Genomic DNA, 23921 nt, shown 5'->3' with positions numbered 1-23921 from the left:
GAGTGGGATGATCACACTTGTGGCTGGTGGTTATTATGCCTTGATGCTGGCACATCTCTGCTTCCTAACAGCTGTTTTGATGTTTTTTCTCTAGTTTCCATTTATGCTGGTTTTCTTCATTAAGTAATCTTGATCCTAAACAGCAACTCAAAATTACACTGCACCCTGTTTATTTAGTATTAAATACTTAGAGGATATTATTTATTTTGGTTTTTCCTTTTCCAGCAGTCACATGCTCTTATGTGTTTCCTGTGTTTTCTCTTGTCTTTCCTGTAGTCTTAGTTGCCAGCCCAACAAAACTGGGTGTTGATTTAAACACACTTTTGGTACTGCAAGTGGGATAACTGTCATTCACCACAAGTTCTGCAACACTATAGCCATGCTATAACTAACTGCTCTGACTCAAATACTGGAATACAAGAGTACAAGTGTTGGTATTTCTTAAAGTTAAGTGTAAATCAATAACAGAAAGCTGAAAATGTGCTCTTGGATTAACTGATGTCCGTTATCACTGGAACAAATTAACTGCTAGTCAAGGACAGTGCTTTGCAATTATAGGCTTTAGTATTTTCCCTGTAAAGTGGTGATTCTTCCCAGTGGAATGAAAAAGAAAAGCAGCAAATGAGCTATTGGACAAGTAATAACATCCCATTTTAAATAGTCCCAATTACTGAAGGTTTTTAGGACAGCTGTTTCCTCCCTTATGCTATCAGGTATCTCACTGCTTTAGCTGGGTAAGAGGAATTGCTGTCAGTGACTCAGTAGATTAATCATGAGATGCTGGAGTCTAGTTCAACATTTTCTAAGAATTAATGATTGGGATTTTGACTGAATAAGTAGCTAACTGTAGGATATATCTGCTTGGGATTGCCAGTACCTACTTACACTGGATGGGATATGTTTCTTATGAATAGAAGTAGCAGTATGACAAGGGTTTAATTTCTTAATTGAAAAGATTTGATTAGAATTTCATGTTTTCAAGTTTTTGCCTTAAGATGAGAAGCACTTATATTTTTAGTTTTGCTTAACAGAGATAAAAATGGATTATTTATAGAGAAAACAGACATACAAGGAATTAATATAAAAAAAAATAAAAATAGGAGAAGTATTGGCAAAGATTATGCCTATTTGTGTATTCAATGAAATCAGCAAGCTATTGAAAACCAATTTTCCCTTGCAATATATATTGTAAAGTTTCATTTTAAAATGCAGTCAAAGAGCTAAACACTAAGATAAAGAGAGGTGATATCTTCTGTAATGAAGGATGATAAAGGATAAAAGTCTATTTTGATGTTCAGAGAATTAGGCAGCAGGTTACAGCAACAAGTTTTAATTTTCTGGTATGTGCTAAGAGAAGTGGCACAGTATCAAGATGCAGCAAATGGGATTACTTTTCAAAAAAAGAATTGCATACTGAGTTTAAAAGGCTTCTTTAAATGGTACATTAACTACGAGGGAACAGCTGAGCCTGCAGTTGTTTTTATAAAATCTTACTGGTTTGTTTTGCTGTTCCCTTGAGTTACTCAAGGGAGCAATGAATGGTCTCACCCCACTTTGCTAAGTGGCAAAGGACAAAAGAGCATCTTCCCTATAGCATATTTTCCAGCGTGCGTTTCTTTCTGTGCAGGTAGAAACACCAATATATACAAAAATGGGTATGGTGAAACCCACCTAACCCCCCTTTTATTTTAATGCAACTTTCTTACTTGATAGTGAAGAGGCTTATAATTCATCCCATTATCTAGATGATGGAACAGGGAAAAAGCTTTCTCAAGGACACATGGTACTTCAAATAGTCATGTCCAATTTCTTTTTTGCCCCTCAATGAGTCTAGTTTCTCTCCCAAGGGTGTCCTGGTTTTGTGCCACTCTTGCATATTCTGAGAACTGAACAGCTTTCTAACAGAGCAAGAATATGGTGTAATGTATTGTGGGTGGTTTGTTTTCTCAGTTTCATATTAAAAACACATGCAAATATTTACATGAGAAAACACAGCTGAAGTAATGCTCCTACACTAGCAGTTTAAGAAGTTTTGGAACTTGGGAATTCTGTTCTTTGGAGCGGTAAGTGAGATTTCTTCTCTGTGCTGCTCCTATTCACACTCTTTTCACCTTGCTACCCTAAATAGCCCCTTCCACTTGCCTTATTGCTCCTACTCACTGCAGCGTCTCTAAAAATAACCAGAAATCCTGCTTCAAAGACTCAGACAAAGAGGCCATTTCCAAATGATTTCTATCCTGGTATTCATGTAGGGCTCACTATAATTAAGTTAGCTTTCATTGGCAATTCACCAGAACACCAAAATGTGTATTGTCTTCCGTAAGTCTTGCTCCCTGGGCTTGTGTTGTAAAGATTAACATTTTGAGATATTCTTTCTGCTTTACCTCTGACATTGGAGCATTATGGGTCCCTCTTACCAAGCAGTGTGCTTTTCTTAGCCTGCTTCTCTCCCACGATGTTCAGAGGATCTGTGAATCACAGTATCAGGTTGAGGCTCACAACCTCTAATACTGCATTTGATGAAAGGCCTCGACATGACATATATCCTAATTCTTTACATTGCATCTTTTACAAACTGAAGATTTTTTTCATTTTATAAAAATAGTAATTGCTAATTTGGCAACAGTGTTGTTTCCACCTTGATTTCTGGTAGCTGGGTGGGTGAATAGGTAGATTGGTTATTTTATATTATAAAATATTTATAGTTACTTCATCATATGCAAAGATTTTGCATTAGATTTTTTAACTTCTGGATATATTTCCAGGTTTGAAGTGAATACCTCTGCTATGTTGGAACTTGGTTCGCTTGCAAGATGAAAGTTTTGGGAAAGTAGAGTGTAAAACAAAGTTTTTGGCAAATTCTACACAGAACTTCTGAGAACTCATGTGAATATCATGTTCATGGCTACCTGCAGTTCATGTTTGATTTTATATTCAGAAAAACGTGAAAGAATTCTTTACTGTATCTCAGCTTTATGTAAGCTGTTGATGACATCGATCTGATACTCACTGCTATCACGTGTGTCTTGTAATGATTTTCATGTGATAACCCATGACAGCCATAAAATTCTGGAATGAGATCTGGGCATAGGAGTAATACCTGCAGTAAGTTTGCTTAGTCACGTTTGAGATAGTCTGAAGTGTAGCTTTTTTCTGCCCGACCTGGCCATAAACTGTTTTATTTTGCAAAAAAATATAAATGTTATGTTCCTCTCAAAAAGAGTGAGAACTTCCTTCAGGTAAAGTCCCTAAATATTATATGCCAATTAAAGCTTTGTGACTGGACTTCTGAGTACATGGGAAGCAAGTAAATGACCCTAAATGATAATTTTTCTTCTTTTAGCAAAAAAGAATCTTCTAAGTACACACTGAAAGCAAATGTTATTATGCTGTTTGTACACAGAATCTTAACATTTTACATTTCCTATAGGGACTTATGTTGAAAGCACAAACTTCCTTTAAAACTCATGTTATTCCTTCAGATCAGAAGGAACCTTGGCATTTCAGTCCTCCAACTGAAGTCAGAGCTGACTCCATGGGATATTGAAAATAATGTTTCCAAAGAGGCGGCAGCTGTTTGTTTGTCTGTTTGTTTTTAAATGGGATGTCTTTCACAGTCTAAGCAAGCTTTGAATGCATCTGATTTTAAAGCCCACCAGACTGCGTACCTTCCATCCTGCAACAGAATTTCTGAGTTTCAGGTCTAAGAAGGAAGCAAGAGCTACAAGTCAAAAATGAAATATGGTGGTAATGCCTTACCTTTCTAGGTGATACTTCAGAAATCTTCAAGTATCTGCGGGCAGCAGGCCTGTCCTGTTGTGGCTCCAACAGAATATCAGTGGCTCAGAACTGAATTGGAACTGTTTCAGCTTTTTCACACAGAAAGATTATGTCCCTTAATTTATACTTACATACACAGGATCACAGGAAGCATTTCTCTGCTTGTTAGACAAATTTGTTATGGTATACTCACACAGACATCTAGAATCTAGCATATGATGCCAGTTCAAATAGAAGTCACAAACCAATGTCTTCTTTCCTTGCATGTTTAGGAAAATATCTCCAACTTTGATATCGTCATGGAGTCTGATGAGGGCACCTTCCAGCCATCTGGACTGGGTTTTACTGGCAGTGCTAAAGCTCGGGAGATCATGAAAGAGATCATGACTCTGCTGCAGCCCATCAATGTTACAGATGTTTATGACAACGCAGATGGAACAGACATTGATTACTGGATGAGAGACGGGGTGCCCGGTGAGTGAAACCGTGCCTCCCATGCAGTGGCACATGCGATAGGTGGTCTGGTGTTTTGAAAACAGTAAGAAATGCTTTCTCTTGAGGAGTAAAATTTGCTGTAGGTAAAATACAGAAATGTTAAAAGATGACCAACAGAAATAGGACATAAAGTGAGTTTGAGCTGCAGTTTAATAATGGTATATAGATTACGTGTAGCATAACATGCCTAAAATCTTCTTTTCAGCTTTAAGGATTTATAATAATTAATCCCAGACTGGTGGTTTATAAATAGTAAACTAAGGCAGAGGGGAATTCTCCAATGAAGAACAAATAATTATTTTATTATTATTATTTTGACTTTGAAATACAGGGCTTTTTCCCCTTGATTTATATGCTGAAGGAGAAATGTTTTTTGAGATGTGACATTTAAAAGGTCATGGGGCATTAAGGTGTGCTAAAGGGGTAAAATTCTGCAACGTCTGAAGTGATCTAGGGGTTTGTTTGGAGGATTGTATCTGGCTCCCAGTGAGGAGCGGCTTGTTGGCAAAAAGGCTTGCAAGCTGTGAGAGATCCACCGCTGGCAGACCCTCCTGTGCAGGAGACCGACCCCACACTAGCATGGGAGCTTGCAGAGCACAAGAGTCTCAATTAGAGGCCAGCCTGGGTGAAATGTTAGTGAATTTCCATTGTGGTTTCCACAGCTGAGTAACAGTAAAAAGAAAAGTTTCATAACACTGGTATTAAAAAATTATGATAAGTTTTAAAATTTTAGGGTTCTTTTTTTTTTTATGACTGAAGTACACTGGTGCATTTCTAATGCTAGTTTTACTAGTAGTTACTATATGTTTAGAGTCTCCTAGTATTTTATTAATTGCTGTGTGTTTTACCTGGTCTTGTGTAAGACCCACTGGGTTATGGAGTATATGCTGCTCATTTATGGTCAGAACCCTTTGCTTCTCACTCACATGGGGTGTACAAAGATACCATAAAGTTGACTGCCTCTATAAATATGTGGATGTCTAATTTTCAAAGCTAAGTATCTGTGCTGTGCAAGAAATATGAATGAATGGGTATTGTTTAACAGCTAGGGTTGAATCTTTATCTGGCGTGCTGCTTTCCAAGTGAGGTGGAAGCTTTTCAATGCAGTGTCATACGACTGTGACATTGGTGTCCGCTCAAGTTCCTAGGCTCTGTGGGTGCATCTTACGTGAGTGTTAGCACCATATGCTGAGTTGAGCTGAGACTGGAAGCACTGCTGAGAGGCTGTAGCCTCCTTGTCGTCCGGGCCCGGAAGTGCTTGTGCCAAGATGTCTGGTCCAGAGCTTCAACCAGCATGTCTGTGTAGCTGGAATATGCCAACTCACCACTCAGTTTGTGCTTAGAAAATACAAGTGTATTAGGATTATTTCCTAGGTAAGGTGTTGGGAGATGGGAGTACTTTGGGACTTCTATTGTGCTTCCCATCCGAGTGTGACAAATTGTGGAAGAAGGGAGAAAAAATTTACATTCAGATACCTGTTTTTCAGTTGATAATGTAAGTGTTGTTGTGATGGGAGTATGTATTGAGCTTTTGTATACCACTTTTCATCCGCTGAGGTGCACGTAGAGCGCAAACAGCTAAGCTTGCTATGGTAGTCTCTATTAGTGACCTGAGCTACATGTGTAAAGTGCACTCAGTAGGAGCAGGGCAGAAACAGGAGCTCTCTCAGGTAGTAATCCATACTCCTCAGAAAGCAAAAACTATGAAAAATATCATACTGCTATAAGTTTAACCTTGGGAAAATATAAATATACCAGACCCAAGACCTCAGTTTTTAAATACAAAAATTTGGCACCTAAACTGATGGTCATTTTTTTTGCTGACTGAAGCTTTGGTTCATTTAACTTCCCATTAAGCAAGTTACAAAGTGTTCTTGCAGCATAAAGGAACAGTGATTCTTTTTTTGCCTGTTGAGCGATGGTGGGAAGCTTTTAGCTCCACTAAAAGAATTTTGGTTGCTTTAGATTGTATTTCATACTGTAGGAGGGAGAAGTCTAAGACATCTTGTAATCTTCACGCCTTGTCTGCAGTATTCTCACTGCTCGAATGAGCCCTTATGGTATATAATAACATAGGAACAAACTGAACACACTGTAACAGCTTTTATAATTTTGTCCAATTTAAACAAGTAGTCAAGTGTTGACATTTTATCAGTTTTATTTAAATATTTTCTTGAAAATACACTTGATGGCTTTGTTTCTGCAACAGTGAGAGAAAAACGTGATGAACTACTGGAAAAACAAGGCAGGTTTCCAACATAGTTTCTTTAGATTATTTCTTCTTTTCCGTGTTAAATAGATTCTGTGATTCACCTTTTTAGATGCTATTAAAATTCTGCTTCTCCTGCTTCTTTTGGTCTGAAGATCCACAAAGGGCAAGTTTGTTTTTCAGAGCTGTTCATAGCTGCTCCTGAGACAGGCAAAATGACTCTGGCTCCTTACTCTCTGCTGTTTATTTTTAATTGGCGTGCAATGAAATGTTATTTGTAATGTTACTTAAACATATTTGCAGGAAAACAGCAGTGTCTATTTTGAGATTTTAGGATGAGAGAGGCCAGGAGAGTTCAGGGAGTTTTGCAAACCAAAAGCTGAAGCTTAACTAATACCTCTGGAGCCCAAGCAAGGTGGTGTACCAAACACAGCAGTTTAATGCTTTGTGATTGCAGAGTATTAGAAATATTTCAGTCAGTGGCCTTTACATTGGATTATTTTGAGAACAGTTCAGGCCAGCAATGAGGAATGTCTGTAGCTGTGTTTTTCTAGTGATAGCCAGTTTTCAGCTACTGAAAATACCTGTATAACATTTGTTTTGCTTTTTCATGAAGCATAAATCAAATGAAATAACAGTTTTGTGGTGCCATATTTTACACTGTGGTTTTGCAGTTTGAGGTGATCAATGATCCTATTTCTTTATTAATTATGCAATTGTCTTCCTCATCTTTCTTTTTAAGTCTTCAATTATATATTTGTTTTTAGTTAGTGATACATCTAAACTGTGGCACATAAAGCTGGTCCTTTCCAGCAACAAATCCTACTCAAGTTTGGTCAGAATTTGCAAGTGTAAGTACTGAGACAGGTTTGTTGAGTTTATTAGGTTTCTTTGCATTCTTTTTCACAACAAGCTTCTTCAGTCTCTAAAAAGGTTAAAAAAACATCAAAAAAGCCCTGCTACACAAGCACTCAGGTATTTTTGTTGAAAAAGCAAGGTATCTGATGTTCACGAGGATGCTTTGAATGTGGTTTAGAATGTAAAATGTAAATGAACGCATTAGAATGAATGTAAAAGCACAGGGGCTGAATCATCCTTCCCAGAAACTGAGAAGGGTGAATGGTGTGATGACATCTGTGCTGTGGTACTCAGTGAGCATTAGTTTGGCTCCAGGTGTTAGGGGAAAGGAAAGTGGGTGCTCTCCTGTTTTTGCAGAGCGAAGGTTGTTGTGAGACAGTATTTCCAAGAAAGCTGGTTTAAGGATGCTCCTTTCTGCCAGGCTCATCAGAGAGGTTATCTGTTATTGCAGTGCTTATGATGGGAACACTTGTTTATTAGGAACTGAGCTGTATTTGAGATCGAGCTGACCCAGGACATCAAACAACATGGCAAAAGGCACGTGGCAACTCCTCTATTTAAAATTCAACCAGTGACCTAAAGGTGAAACTCCTTTTTACAATGTCACTCTGAACCTCGATGGTTGGTCATGTCTCTGTCTCCACAGTGACCGTGTCTTGCTTTTCTGTTACATTACACAAGAGGAGGAATTATTCTTCCAGAAACTAATAAACCAGTAATTCATCAAACTTTAATGTTTCTTCAGAAATCAAAAATTCATTGCTAACCCAATCAATTAGTCATTTGCTCAGAGGTGGCAAAGAAATACTACTATGTATCCTTTCTCTCATTTTTGTGTTTTCATAGTGCTTTATTACCTTCATCTAAAATAAGATGTATTTCGGCCTTAGACACCAGACTTCAACATGCATGATTTGCTTTCTCCTTACATAGGAGGTTTCACTTCCACCCCTTTTCCAGAGCATGCTGCCCCCTTGTCCCTCTGTCCCAGTCATCCCTTGTAGCACCAAACTCCAGTGGAAGCCTGCCAGCATGCTTGAGCCAAGTCTGCTCCTCTGCTTGGTGTCAGCCAGGGGAAGTTTGAGAAAGTGGAGTTATGGGGAAGCTCCCTGGCTTAAGTTTGCCAGCTGGGCATGAAGAACTGGGTAAACTATTTCCAAAATTATAAGTGGATAACCTCTGTTCACACTTGCCTGTATCACTGGAAGTGAGACTCCACTGCGATACATGAAACATTGCCCCTCAGTGTACCTGTCCTCAGACTTGGGCAGACTCTTTGGATCCATTTTCTAGGCTTATTTTCATTGCCAAAAGAATAAAAACTGTAAAGAATAAAGAGGAAAAAATCAGATTCACATAATCTAGGAATTGACAGGCCAATGCTGAAAAGGCTTTGGCTTGATTGTTCACACATAATGGATTATGCTTAACGAAGACTTCCTAGAAGATGAGGGAAAGAGAAAAAGGTTTCCTTAAAAACAGACATTAAGCTTAACTTCCTCACTTTAATACATAGTGCTTGTGTGATTTGTGATCTGCATTGTTTAGTGTAGGGTATCACATGGAGAGCTCCAGTTATTTGACCAAGTGACTAACAGAAGTGAAATGCTCCTCATGGAGCAAAACACTGAACATGAATGCTACTCACAGAACTAGTTTTGTGCATAGCATTATAAGTACTTAGATAAATGTACCTCCACAGGTGCTACATTTTTTGTACTTGTCAAGTTCCCACTTCTCTGGACATGTTGAAACACAGAGACAACACCAGCCACTATGGACCTGATTTTTTTTTTTTGCGGAAATGAGAAGCAAGGGACTTATGATGTGCACCTATGTCCTGCCTGAGACTTCATCTCAATAAGTCTGAGATATACCAGCACTGTGGTACAATAATTAGCAATATTCTATTACTTTTTTGAAGTCATTCCTTTCCTTTTAAATATCTTATTTTATTATTCTGAAAGGAAATATGGTGAATAAGTGTGTTCCACTGCAGAAGTCAAATTTTCTGCAACTTGGGAGGTATTAAATTAATCCAATATGCTAAGAGAACAATTATAATTGCTTGGCACTTAAAAAGCCTACTATAAGTGCTAAACTATTAGAACCATATAAAATCTTGATTGCAGCTAGAACTGTGTGTATTAATCTGTAAAATAATTCATCTATGCTCTAATTTATCATTGTTCCATAAAAATAGACGTTTGAAATTAGAAATTACTCTAGAGTAATTAATAAATTTAATATGCTGCAACTTTTTATGAAGGTGGATGCCTTAAAAAGCTCATAGTTATCTCAGTTATATTAGCCTTTCATATGACCTTTTCTGCTTTTAATACAGTTAATAAGGTCTTTGAGAATAATCATTTAATGAAAGGACTAGTCTGTAAATTATGGTATGTTTTCCTATTAGTTGTGCTGTTTGATTTGACCGTAGAGTTCTTTCCACCTTTGTTCTGCTTGGGCTATAATCTTGTTTTGCGATATTGGAATATTAGACTACTTCTAATGATTAACAGAAAGGATTTCTGTTAACTATTAGAAAACGTTGCAGAATTGCAATGGTTTTTTGTTTTATGTAGACTAGGCACAAACCATGCAAGTAATTGAGCTGGGGTATTACTGTTGGAGAGAGGGATCGAGTTGGGTGATTAGGCACACTGCCTGCAATAAAATTTTACTAATAGTTTAAAGGTGGATTCTGTAATATACTTCTCATTAGAGTATGCACATTTCTAATGCAAGAAAGTCCTGTCAAGTCAAAAAACAATTTGTCATCTTTGGGGCAAAATAGTTCATGATTGTAGCAAATACTTGAAAACTATTAATTCACACTTATTTTGACAAAATCCAAGACTACTTCTGAATGAACTTGCTGAAGTCTACCTTATCTATGAACTCCCACTGTTCAGTAATGTATTTTTAAAGTAATTTATAAGAGACTGATAGAAATACTAGGAAGTCAAAGGCTGACCCAATCAAGGGTGAATTGCTAGCAGATAGTACTAAGTGATTTAAATTCACTCAATATTAGTGACATTTTAATGAGAGGATAATTAGAAAAGAACTGAAGGAAGACTTGAAAGCCTAGAAATCATACCTTATAGCGAAAAGCCAGAGAAATTAAATTTCTCTCTGTTTATGCAAAACTATGTTAAGCGATGTCTCAACTACAGCATACGTATTAAACTGGGAAGTGTTTTGTCAAATTACAACACCTTTCTCCCTTGTTTAAAAAAAATAGTACATTAGAAATTCATTCTATCTAAGTTTAACCAAATTCTAAGCGGAAGAAAGAAAACACCTTCTTCCAATAAGGTCAGTGAGCTACAGAAGCACCTTGCAGACTTGGTGAATTCTCCATCATTTTGAATGTGTAAACCGAGACTTGGATGTCCTTCAAAAAGTAAAGGGTAATTCAAGCAAGAGGTATGGGCTTAATGCAGTAGATACAATGAGAGGTTCTTTGCTTGTGTTATTCAGAAGGTGTGCTTATATGACAGTGGGTCTTGCTGGCCTTAAAAAATCTGTGAATCTGCCAGTAAATCTTATAAGCATTTTCCATAATGAAATACCTCATTCCCCATTTAAGCCTAATCCAGTTCAAACAGACTAGCTTTTTGAATATCAAAAGCTCTTGTCTTTGATTTGTGTAATGTTTAGATAATCCTAATTGCAATTTTAAAAGTAGAAGCATTGTTAACTTGCTGATCCTAGAGGAAATTTGAACTGTGAAAACAGAAATATTTGCAAAACTCTGTCATACACTGCTGAACATATTGAACTTTTTTACTTTATTTTTAGTTGTTCTCTTCAGTATCTGTGAAGCAGTTTTGACAAAGTTTTCTTGATGATCACAAGATAAGAATTAGAGCACATGGATTAAGCAGCTGATATTACAGAGCATTTAAATTAATCTCATAAAAGCTGAGGAAAGGCAGCTTTAAAATGATCGTGTATGGAAATTGCAATAAATCAGTTTGAAACACTAACATTCTAATTGGCTTTTAGAATCGTAGGAGTAATATTGTTCCAATGCATTCAACACTGTGCAAACACTAAATAAGCTCATTAATCTAGTAATGAAAACTTAAATGAAGGTGTTTCAAATAAATTCTAATGGTTCTTGCACTTTTTGGCTAGTGGACTTCTTTCTCTTGAAGACATTTTGTTACTGTTCCCTCTGTGAGTATCTGGAAAGTTTTTCCCATTTCTAGATGCTTACTCTTAAAAAAAAAGTCATGAGGCAGATTGGTGTAAAAGACACTGATGTTATTAAATCTGTTCCCTCTGTAAGTACACAAAACTCCTAAACATTTCAAAGATCGACAGTAAATTTGTTCCTGCTGCTCACCTTTGTAGGAGAATATGCACTGTCTTAGGAAAGAAGCACTGAAAATATCTAACTCAGAATCCCATTTGGATTTGGGGTGTGGTTGTTTTTATTCTGGCTGTGCCTCTGAGAGGCATATTCATTCTCTATTGTTTGCTGTGTAGGAAAACTGAATTCTGTTTCTGTGGGTGGGGATATTTGTTTTCATATGCCATTTGTTGATCCCAAAAAAACCCAACCCAAATGTCCTACATCAACACACAGAGCTCAGTGTTAACATGTTAAATACAAAGTTTGGAAGTACAAGTTAGTTAAGACTTATTCCTAGAATTGTCCGACTTCACTGATGCTCATGCAAATAATGGAGCTCTCTAAGGAAGTTGGAGGTGTTTGCCAATGGAAAAGTGTGAAAGTTAAATATGATTCTTTCCAGTTTCATTTTCATATTTTACCTTTTTGGAATTTGACTGTGTAAAAAATAAGACAGATTTATAGTGCGAAAATGCTCACCAAAATGGTAATGATCCACAATGGCTGTTAGGAGCAACAGCAGAAATATCTGTGAATTCATGGATTTCATTCCTGGAAAACAAGCTGTAATGGCTTCAGTATTAAAAAATGAATGAAAAGTAAACTGTTCAGTAGCTTTCCAGGAAGACCGTGCATAAGCTGCTCTTGATGGGAGGAACACAGTTTAAATGGATTAAGCAGCTCTCCAAGTAGTTCCCTATATGAAGTCATATGATGAGTGTTTCTACTAGCATTCTTCAGTACTTTGTACATCCTTTACTATACAGAGTTTCCATTAGTGGTTTGGAATCAAGTTTAAAATTACAGCAAAGCAGAGCTGATGTAAGTGCAATTAGAATGATAAAGAATGATGAGCACAAACTGATCATCTGGCCAGGGTGATTCTGTTAGTGTGAGTCCACTTTGTTCACAGCTTTCTTGTACTGAAGTCCCAAAAAGAAGTGGCAATATTTAGAAAAAATCACTTCCTTGGACCCATTGGCTACTCTATTGCTAATGTAAGCCCATATATTACCTTCATTGCCATAAGGTCTCACTGGTGCACCTTTCCCAGCGGGGCCTGAGGTCCCATTCTGCAGAGCTGCTATTATGCTGCTGCACCACCAGCTCGTACTGCTTCAGTGAGGTGTCCTGTTCTGGTACAGGACTTTGGTTTAGTCTTTGCTGAATACTGAGGTCCACTCAGTCAGGCCACTCCTGTATTCAGAGCTCCCTGAACATAAGCTCTGCCTTCCAGCATCCACAGCTGCTCCTCCTGAGAATTTAATGAAGACAAGGGCCACCCCTGTTGTCTGGGTCATTGCTGAAGATACAGAGAGTACTAGCCCGACATTACCCCTGAGGGTCATACCACTCATAACAGCCACCAGTTAGACTTCAAACTGTTGATGGCTACCCTTTGAGTCCAGTGGTACAGTCATTTTTCTATGCACTTCTATTGCATTTCTCCAGTCTGAGATTAAGGAGACTGAGGTTAGTTTCTCTATCTTACAGTTCTCTGGATCCTACTGCTTTTTATTTTACAGCAGGCATAAAATTTGCCCCTCCTCTGTCTTGGAGACTTTGCCTGATTGCCACAACTTTTCCAAGATGATAGAAAGCAACCTCTCAGTGGTACTGGTGAGCTCTTTCATGCAGCCCACCTAGTACCATAAATTTGTATTTGCCCCATTTACTTATACAACCCCTAATTTTGTTTTCCTATACCATGAGTAGTGCCTTTTCCCTCTTCTCCCCAGCTTTGCTGCCAGGCAGAGACCTGAGAGTTACTTTATATTTTAAACCCCAGCAATTACTTTCTTACTATTCTTTCATTGCTCATTATAGCTAATATAGCAAATAATATAGCACTTCCACAGCACTTTTTCTCAAACAATGTAAAAGTTTTACATGGAAAGGAGACTGAAAAAAAACGTCTTGACTGACTGCAGGGCACATTGGAGTTTTGAACCAAGTGTGGTTTTGATCCAGGATCAGAAAGCTCTTTAGTGACAGAGCTTCAGATATTACTCAGAAAATTCATCCCTTCCTTATGCAGCAAGCACATCACACTTTCCACTTTCATTTGCAGGTGACATTTTAGATGTAAATTCTGAGGAATGCTTTTGATAGTAGACATAGCTGAACAAATACAAAGCTCAGAAATCATTTATAGAGACAACTTCCTCAAAGGACCAAGCCCAAAATTGTGTCAGTGGCAGTTTCTCCAGGACATCGTTAACATTTGCAAACTTTGGAATGCAACCATTCTAACTGCCTTCAAAACTGATTCTACAGATCTTGTCTACAGTGCTGCTGAATTTCTGAAGAGCAGAATTTATTGAACACCATTTTTTCCCCCAGATATCTCTCTTTACTGTAACATTATATGTCTTTTCATGAAATAATTCCAGTCAATTCAGCCATGGACTAGACCACAGAAGCACACTTAAGTGTGAAAAAAACTAAATATACATTTGTATTTTATAGTGTCAAATTCTCAAGAAAGGATCATGGGCTACATAAGAGTGCAAGAGAGAAGGTACAGGGTTACTGTTATGGCTCTGAGATCAGCTGCCATCATCACTGAACAATTTATGCTTCCTCAGTTCCCCTAATGACAGCAGTTATTTAAGGGATGCTGAGAAGCTACTTTTTATCTGAAAAGTGCAATAAAGAAGAATGAGTCTTCAGTACCCTCCTAAATAAGCTAGTCCATCTTCTGCTGCAATCATCAAACCTTGCATTTATTTAGCACAAGGGCAGATTTACCTCATCAAATGTTGTGGATGCACATAAAGAAAATGGAAGCTTATGTGGAAAGTTCTTCCTACAAAAAATGTATTTTATTTAATACATTTTTGTTAACAAATCTGTCTGCAAGGACAAAGCATACACTTCAACATGAGCAGCAGTCTGTTCTCCATAGAAAGAGCCAGAGAACCAAAACTCAAAGACAGAAAGGAATTCTGCTGAGGGTGGAAGCAAGGACAGGTAGCCTGGGAGGAATACAAAGAAATTTCTTGAGCAGCCAGGGGTCAGCTTAGGAAAGGTAAAGCCCTGAGAGAATTAAATCTGGCCAGCAATGTCAAGGGCCGCAAGAAAAGCTTCTATAGGTACACTGATGATAAAAGGAAGACAAGGGAAAATGGGGATCCTCTCCATAAGGTAACTGGAGACCTGGTTAACCATTCTATGATTCTGTGATTGTGATTTTGATTCATCAGGACCAGTCTGTCCACAGATCTCCACTGTTTGCAGTGCCTGTGATGGAACGCTGTCTCTGTCACCATATAGTTCATGAAAATTCACCAGTGAAAATGTGCACTTTTCCTGTTGCTTATCTGGCTAAACGATTTTAAACCAGTTCAGTTCTATTAACTATATTAAACCTGAGCAGTGACCTTCTGGGAAGCAGAAATTTTGTAGTTGTTGCTGCTATTTTTAAAGAAAACAAACGTAAAGAAATAACTGAAAGCTGGAATTTTCAGACTCTGGTGTTCAGACTCTTTAGGATTGTGTATTACTCCTAAAAATGTACAACTTTGGCTGCCACTAAGTGTTGTCTGGATTGCCTGCCCGCTTCCCGAATCCAAACCGACAGCAACAACAACCAAGACACAGTGGGAAGCGCTGGGAGCGGGCTGAGAAACATCCGTGCTCAGTTGTCCATTGCTGAGCAAACAGATGCAAAGACAGAAAAAACAAACTTAACACTGGTGAAATCACAGAAGTGATTTTCAAAAGATTTTATGCCTTGTACTCCCTAAAGGGGAAACTTCTAAAGGACTTTTAGCAGTATTTTCCACGCACACATTCATTGCAGCTCATGTGAAATATTTAGGAGCAGAACATCGTTCTGATCTAAAATTCTTATTTCTAGACTTTGTAAAATGTAGAGAGGTTGCTTCAGAACTTTGATGCCTAGTTTAATACTGCATGCAAGGTTCACTTGGAATAGTGATCCTTAATTTCCCTCTGCCTTGCAGGCCAATCTTGACTATAGCCATGGGTCAAGTAAAGCGCCAGAGAAAGATCTGTAGTCTGTTAAGGAGCTATTTCAGAAATGCATACAAACAGAAGAGATTTCAAAAAGCCACAGAGCTGGCAAGAAAGTCTCTGGAGAGCCTCTAAACATCCTCCGTTCCAGCATGATCTCGCCAATGCCTGTGTCCTTTCTTTCATGTTTGTTTATGCTGCTCTTGAAGACTTACTATAACGGAAAAATAGACCAGCTGGTTTGCCCCAGTGCTTAGTTCTTAGGAAGGTTTTTCTAGTATCTATCCTAAGTCATTCCTGCTGCAATTTAAGTGCATTACCTCTCTTTTCTTTCCATTATGAACCCAGAAACATGTTAATTTCCTCTTGCAGCAGTTTTTCATGTAAAGTTCATTCTTTTCTTTCTTTGTGTAATAGTTCATATTTGCCCCTACTGATAATCATCCTGGGTGGTTTTATTTTCCAAGTATCTTGTTAGTGAAGATCACTTCACAAACTCTCATCATGCTTATAAACAGATGATCAGAACGTCAACACTTAAGGCTTAAGGCTTAAGACAAAAAGACACACTTCTCTGGACAATAGATAGTTGAATCCAGGAAATCAATACAAGATGTTTTGGAGACCAGTATCAAACATAAATTTAAAAAGGATGACCTACCACATGTGAGGAAGGTCCAGCGAAGGCTGTCCAACACAGTACTATGAATGCATGTTCCTGCTCAGAAAGTCCTCAATCTGTTGATGGCTGGATAGGTATACTGAAGGGACTCTGTTTCTCCTGTTGTTCTTCTCACAACATTAGCTGTTACCAGAGAGTATCACACTAGCTCAACCTTTGGATTTTTCACAGTTCTTTTTATGCCTACATACCGTCTAAATAGTGCTAAATAAACCAGGTAAGCAGGCTCACAGTGCTCTTTAGCATCAGTGGCCTTTTAGATGCAGTAATGTTTGCATTTTATTTAAAGTGTTAGATATAAATTATGATGCAGTCTTTCCTTTGAGCCTTTGTCTCTGTATAATATAAATCCAAGACCCTCGAATTGGCTAGAGCTGAAAGACAGTGTAATGCAGATGAGAAGGGAAATGGGAGAGGGAAGGTGAAGTGATTGGGGTGGAGCTGTGTGGGGTCTTAGGCTTTCAGCTTTTTAGGCTAACTATTCTCAAATGAAAGCATCTTTCAGTAAGTTTCCAGATTTAGGCCAGAGATAAGCAGGAAATATTAATGATACTAATGATTATTATTGGCTCTTTGCATCTTACTTCCATGCTTTAAAAATGCTAACCGAATCTATAAGCAGACAAGACGCTGCAGCAGCAGCCTTTCACTTCCAAATTACAGAGGTTTTGAAATAAGCTGAATGGATTATAAACTTAAAAAAATAAATTCTTAAATGTCTTTTCATTTGCATTTCAGAGCAGAATTAAGGCCTCACGTATGTGCTACATGTCACCAAAAGAAGTCTTCAGAAAAATACTAAGAAGGCTGGGCAGTTGCTATTTCTCTTGCACTCAGGTTTTAACTGGTGCCATCTCACAAAGTGACCTCAGCCCTCGAATTAACAGCAGCCCCTGGAGAAACAGGCAGCAGTTTTCTATGCAGCAGTTTGCCCCTACACTGTCTATACTAGTTTCAAATAAACTGCAGTGCATTCTCATTTTGAAGTCTCTGTTCCCTGCCTATATGCAGAAAGCTGTAGAAATAGATGGCTGCTAGTTTTGGCAAAACCTAGGTTAATTCTTGGGCTGGGTTGGTTTGGGTTTTTTTTTCCCATGCAAATGGGCTAAGGAAGTTCCTAAGCTGTTTACACAGAAGAGCCGCTGCCAGCTTTGAAAGTTATTATTAGGTCTCCAGCCATCATTAGTCTTGAGCTTGTAACCGCCAGCAGCATGAAGGAGATGGGGTCTGACAGGATAGCTGTTGCTCTCTTGCTGTGCTGGAGTGTGAGAACCACAGGCTGAACGTGTCAGAGCTTCAGCACTCCAATGCAGCAGCTTGTTTTCTTGGTCTGAACAATTTTAACCCTTGTAACTTCTAAGAAACAGATTTCATTGTGCAGCTGAAACTGATTGACAAGTTTTAGACATTTATAATCTTGAAAACATCCCAAATTATACACATCTTTAATTTTAAATCCTCAAGCTGTGCTAAATGGGAAGCACTGGAGAAAGTTGATTAGTCTGCCTCCCCTCTTCCTTTAGTTCCTAATTTCTGTGGGTACTTTTCTTGTCCACCAAAACCCGATGGCTGCATTTTAGGGCAGATGCTCGTGTGCAGAATCATAGAATCATAGAATCATAGAGTCACAGAATGGTTTGGGTCGGAAGGCAACTTAAACATTGTCAAGTACCAACCCCCTGCCATGGGTAGGGACTAGACCAGGTTGTTCAAAACTCCATCCAACCTGGCCTTGAACACTGCCAGGGATGGGGCATCCACAACTCCTCTGAGCAACCTCAAATGTGCATCTGGAGTAACCAGGTCTCCCAGTACCTTCTGGAGAGGGCCCGCATTTTCCCTCGTCTTATCACCAATGCAACTATAGAAGCTTCTCTTGTTGCTCTTGACATCCCTAGACAGATTTAATTCTATCGGGGCTTTGATTTTCCTAACTTGACCCTAGGCTGCTTGGACAATTTCTCTGCATTCCTCCCAGCCTACCTATCCTTGCTTCCACCCTCTGTAGAATTTCTTTTCATCTATAAGTTTGTCCTGGAGATCCTTGTTTGCCTGTGCAGGCCTCCTGGCATTTTTGCCTGATTTCTTTGTTGGGATGCATTGCTCCCAAGCTTGGAGGAGGTGATCCTTGAATATTAACCAACTTCCCTGGGCTCTTCTTCCTCCAGGGCTCTATCCCATGGTAGTCTACCAAGCACAACCCTAAAGTGGCGAAAGCCTGCTCTCCTGAACTCTAGGGTAGCAAGCTTGCTGTGTGCCCTCCGTGCTGCCCCAAGATCTCAAACTCCACCATTTCATGATCACTGCAGCAAGGCTGCCCTTGAGCTTCACATTCCCCACCAGCCCCTCCTTTTTCATGAGAACAAAGTCCAGCCTAGTACCTCTCATTGTTGACTCCTCTATCACTTGAAGACGGAAGTTATCACTAGTGCATTCCGGGAATCTCTTGGATTGCTTATCCCTTGCTGTGTTTTCCCTCTGACAGATACCAGAGTAGGTGAAGTCCCCCATGAGGACCAGGGTTTGTGAATGTGAGGCCACTCCTATCTATCTATAGAGGGTCTCATCTGCTTGGCCTTCCTTGTCAGGTGGCCTGTAGCAGACCCCCACTATAATGTCACCTGTCGCAGGCCTCCCTTTAATCCTGACCCATAAGCTTTCTGTTGGCTCTTCATCCATCCCCAGGCAGAGCTCCATGCACTCCAGATGGTCATTGATACAGAGGGTGCACCCCTTCTCATCTCCCCTGCCTGTCCTTCCTGAAGAGCCTGTATCCTTCCATTCCAATACTCCAGTCATATTTTATGTCTTATTTCAGGATGCTTGGGGGGAAGAAGGGATCATCACACAGTTTACAATGTCATTTGCTTTTTTTCTTCTTTTCAGTCAGAAAAGTGGCTGCCAGGAAATCTACTAAAAGTAAAATGATTTTGAGACATACTGCAGTGGTTTTGATGGAATTATCTTGATACCTTTAAAAACTTTTTCTCTCAATATACTCAACCTAATGACAATTTAATTTCACTGTCCCTTGGCCCAAGTAATGACTTCCAGTTTCTAATTAGAGAGCAAGAGAGAAGAGACTGCGCGTGGTCCCTGGGGCCTGAGCTAACAGAGTGCTGAGAAACACTGCTGTAATAATTTAATAGGCATGAATGCTCCTCCTCTCGAGCCAGCTCTGCTGCCTCTATGGAAAGGGCAGGATTGCTGCTTCACCCATGTGTCGGTCCTCTCCAACCAGCCATGCCTTGGCTTCACTTCCCCAGGCTGTGCAAGTCGTGATTTGAGCCACTCTCTCAGCCCTCCTTACAGCTTACCTGGGCAAAAACATCTGCCTCCATGTTTTACGTGTAAAGCATCCTTTCTGCAGCAAAAAAACTGGGTAGTTTGAATACATATCCTCACTGTGTATAGCACTATTCTATGCCTTTTGCTACTTTTCTCCGATCATGCTTTTATGTCTTTTTGATTTGCAGTGCAGTTTAAATTCATTGAGACAGGAAAAAGTGTGGTTGCTCTTCCACTGTTTCAAGAAGATATTTGGCTGCTCCATTCACTAAAATAGGTAGCTTTAAAGGCACTCTGGGTGCCTCGTCTAATTCCACATAAGCCTTGGACTCTCGGTGTGCAACACAAGACAGAATCTAATTATTGAAATAATTATTATTGTCTTCTCTGCTACAGTGTCTTTTTCCAAACCCAGAGCCACCATTGGAGCCACAGCTGTGGACCCTGCTGGCAGTGCTAGGACGTGATGGCAGTCTGTCAGCCTGGGAGCAATTTGACTGTACTTACCTGGAATGAGTTACTCATTTAAAAACTCACTTGTCTATTTTTTGACCCTGAAAAGAATATGTGACAGGGAAATTTTCCCTTCTTTATTCAATGCATTCTGATTTCAATGGCTGCATTTCTGAAAAGGTAGTGCTTTCTTTTTTCACCTCTTCTGAGGAATCTGATACTAGCTAAGGCTAAGGTTGAGCTACGCAGGACTAATGAGACCTGCCAGATTTTATTCTTCTGTCATTCCTTGTAGGAGTGGGAAATGGAAACTATTCAACCAATAATCATGCAAGACTATTGTACAATGATGGAGCTTAAAGAGAGAAAAATCCTCCTCTTTTCCTTTTTTTTTTTCTTTTACTATCAAATGCCTGTCAGTTTTAAAGTGGGAATGAAAAAGTAAAATAAATATTGGCTAGAGTGTAAAACTTTTTCATTCAAATGATACTTATAGGTTAGACTTTTAATTCCAGTTTGACTGAGTAGTCATTGCAGTCCTTTGACCTTACAGCGTTTGTGCACCTTTGGCTCCTGGAAGGTTTTAAATTATGTGGGGGTTGGTATAGGTATATGTTTGCTGTGTAAAAAAAGTCTTCAATTTATGTATTTGGAAAGAACCCAGTGGTCATATCTACTCTTTTCCAATGAAACCTGTGTGGTTTGGACTTTTTCATAGACTATAAGGTTTATCTATATTCTCAGGCTTCCCTTGATGATGAGCATAGTGTAGGAAACATTTCAATTGATTAAAGAAGTGTGTATTAGTACAGTAATGAAAAGGAAGGCAAGTTGGTGAGGAGAGAGATCTAAATCCATCTAATCTGAGTCTAATGCCCCGAGTGCCTGTCAAATGGGATTCTGGTTATGAAAACTTACATCTGGGGAGCATGTCGTTCTCCTATAAAAGGCAAACATAGCAGCATGGAGATTAAGATTTTTTAAGGAATGTATTAAATTCTAGATTCTCTCTATTAATATAATTGTAATTATTCAGTAATAATCTTCCTCTAGGCTGCTAACTGTCATCATCACTGCTTGTTTTTCCCCTTTGCATTAGTCTATAGGTGGTTTGAATGTAGCACCATAAACAGCTTTACAAGATGGTGCTTGCACTTGAGAATTAAACATGAGCTTGAATTAAGTTGAGCTAGAATTAAACTTGGCTAGGGATGTTAAGGATAACAGGGAGGGATTCTGTAGGTACATAATGAATAAAAGACAGACCAGGGACAATGTAGGCCCTCTCCAAAAGCTACTGGGAGAACTGGCTAACCTCGATTTGGAGAAGGCTGAGGTTCTGAATGACTTCTTTGCCTCTGTCTTCCCTGGCAAATGCTCTGACCACAGCACCCAAGTCTTGGAAGGCAGTCGCAGGGACTGTGAGAATGAAGACCTTGGGCCCACTGCAGGAGAGGAACTGGTTCAAGATCATCTTAAGAACCTGAACATGCACAAGTCCATGGGTCCTGATGAAATCCATCTGTAGGTCCTGAAAGAGCTGGTGAATGAAGTTGCTAAGCCACTGTCCATCATATTTGAAAAATCGTGGCAGTCAGGTGAAGTTCCCGATGACTGGAAAAGGGAAATATAACCCCCATTTTCAAGAAGGGGAAAGTGGATGACCTGGGGAATTACAGACCTGTCAGTCTCCCCTCTGTGCCTGGCAACATCTTGGAGCAGATTCTCCTGGAAGGCATGCTAAGGCACATGAAAAACAACAAGGTGCTTGGTGACAGCCAGCAAGGCTTCACTAAGGGGAAATCCTGCCTGACCAATTTAGTGGCCTTCTATGATGGGGCTACAGAACTGATGGAGAAGGGTAGAGCAGTTGATGTCATCTACCTGGAATTGTGCAAAGAGTTTGACACTGTCCCACACAACATCCTTGTCTCTAAATTGGAGAGACATCAATTTGATAGATGGACCACTTGGTGGATAAAGAACTGGCTGGATGGCTGCATGCAAAGAGTTGTGGTCAACGTCTCTGTGTCTAGCTGGAAGCCAGTAGTAAGTGGTGTCCCTCAGGGATCGGTGTTGGGACCAGTCTTGTTCAACATCTTTGTTGGTGACATGGGCAGTGGGATTGAGTGCGCCCTCAGCAAGTTTGCTGATGACACCAAGCTGTATGGTTCAGTTGATACGCTGGAGGGAAGGAATGCCATCCAGAGGGACCTTGACACGCTTGTGAGGTGGGCTGGTGCCAACCTCATGAAGTTTAACCATGCCAAGTGCAAGGTCCTACACCTGACTTGGAGCAATCCCAGGCACTGCTACAGGTTGGGCAGAGAAGAGATTCAGAGCAGCCCTGTGGAGAAGGACTTGGGGGTGTTGGTTGATGAGAAAATGAACATGAGCCGGCTGCAGTGTGCGCTCGCAGCCCAGAAAGCCAACTGTATCCTGGGCTGCATCAAAAGGAGCATGACCAGCAGGTCGAAGGAGGTGATCCTGCCCCTCTACTCTGCTCTCGTGAGACCTCCCCTGGAGTATTGTCTGCAGTTCTGGTGTCCTCAACATAAAAAGGACATGGAACTGTTGGAACAAGTCCAGAGAAGGGCCACGAGGATGATCAGGGGACTGGAGCACCTCCCGTATGAAGACAGGCTGAGAAAGTTGGGGCTGTTCAGCATGGAGAAGAGAAGGCTGCATGGGGACCTCATAGCAGCCTTCCAGTATCTGAAGGGGGCCTATAAGGATGTTGGGGATGGACTCTTCATTAGGGACTGTAGTGATAGGACATGGGGTAACGGGTTAAAACTTAAACAGGGGAAGTTTAGATTGGCTGTAAGCAGGAAATTCTTTCCTGTTAGGGTGGTGAGGCACTGGAATGGGTCACCCAGGGAGGCTGTGAATGCTCCATCCCTGGCAGTGTTCAAGGCCAGGTTGGATGAAGCCTTGGGTGACGTGGTTTAGTGTTAGGTGTCCCTGCCCATGGCAGGGGATTGAAACTAGATGATCTTAAATCCTTTCCAACCCTAACTATTCTATGATTCTGAGTTCTTTGACTATATCCAACATGAAATTGCTTCAATTTATACAGTTTAAGCACCGCTTTAAGTTTTTGCATGAGCTACTAGAAAGGTGGTGGGGGGTATTTATACTAATAGAGGGTTGCTTGCTTTGTATTCATGGAGTCTGGTCACTGTTACCAAATTGTCCATGTTTGTTGTTTCATATGTAAAAGGTGTCGTTTGGATCTGCTCATGAAATCTGTGCAAAAGCTGCACTGAGCAACATAAGCATATCTTTTAAAATCAGGCATTGAACATTTTTATTCCCAAATGGTGAAAAAAGATGTATTGATCCTTGATTTGTGCAACAACTGTGATGGAAATGATCAAATGGCATCTGGGGAAGGATTTTCAAAGCTACGCTCACAGCTCGGCACCTGAGCCAGCTGAACACACTGATGCCTTGTTCTACTTCTGTAAAGTTTCACCCAACCAGTCTTTGCTTTCTGTATTTTAAATGGAGCCTTTAACCATGTAGGTTTAATTTGAATGAAAACAAACAAAACAAAAACTCAAACCAAACACTCGAATTTATAAAAAACCAGCATGTTCTGTGAATGGTAATACAGCAAATGCAATAAACCTATCTTTAAAGCAAATGCTATTTGTATTTACTGGTAGGACTAAGGCTCTGTCTCTGGAAGTGTGCAGATTAACCTTTCAATCTAAAATTAATTGTCAGCTTCTCTTAGTGTCCCTTCCAAGCTTGTATGATTTCTGTTTCACTCTTAACTTATTTGCATTTTGACAAGTCACTCACTG

General features: G+C 39.6%; 1 protein-coding gene across 3 annotated transcripts in view; it reads left to right on the top strand.

Annotated features, from left to right (window-relative positions):
* Positions 1–23921, top strand: part of CPQ (carboxypeptidase Q) — a 167640-nt gene that overhangs the window by 131741 nt on the left and 11978 nt on the right. For all 3 annotated transcript variants that reach the window (XM_061448055.1, XM_061448052.1, XM_061448054.1), the window contains one exon: positions 4053–4254. In XM_061448055.1, coding sequence (XP_061304039.1) covers positions 4053–4254 — 202 coding nt within the window. The remainder of the gene's footprint in view (positions 1–4052; positions 4255–23921) is intronic.

Source organism: Pezoporus flaviventris, unplaced genomic scaffold (genome assembly GCF_033815535.1).
Source record: "Pezoporus flaviventris isolate CSIRO_AGI_PZ_B2104156 unplaced genomic scaffold, CSIRO_AGI_Pfla_v1 ptg000007l, whole genome shotgun sequence".
In the NCBI taxonomy this organism is placed as follows: Eukaryota; Metazoa; Chordata; class Aves; order Psittaciformes; family Psittacidae; genus Pezoporus; species Pezoporus flaviventris.
The sequence above is the reverse complement of the archived record's forward strand: the minus strand, read 5'-3'. Positions and strand labels throughout refer to the sequence as shown.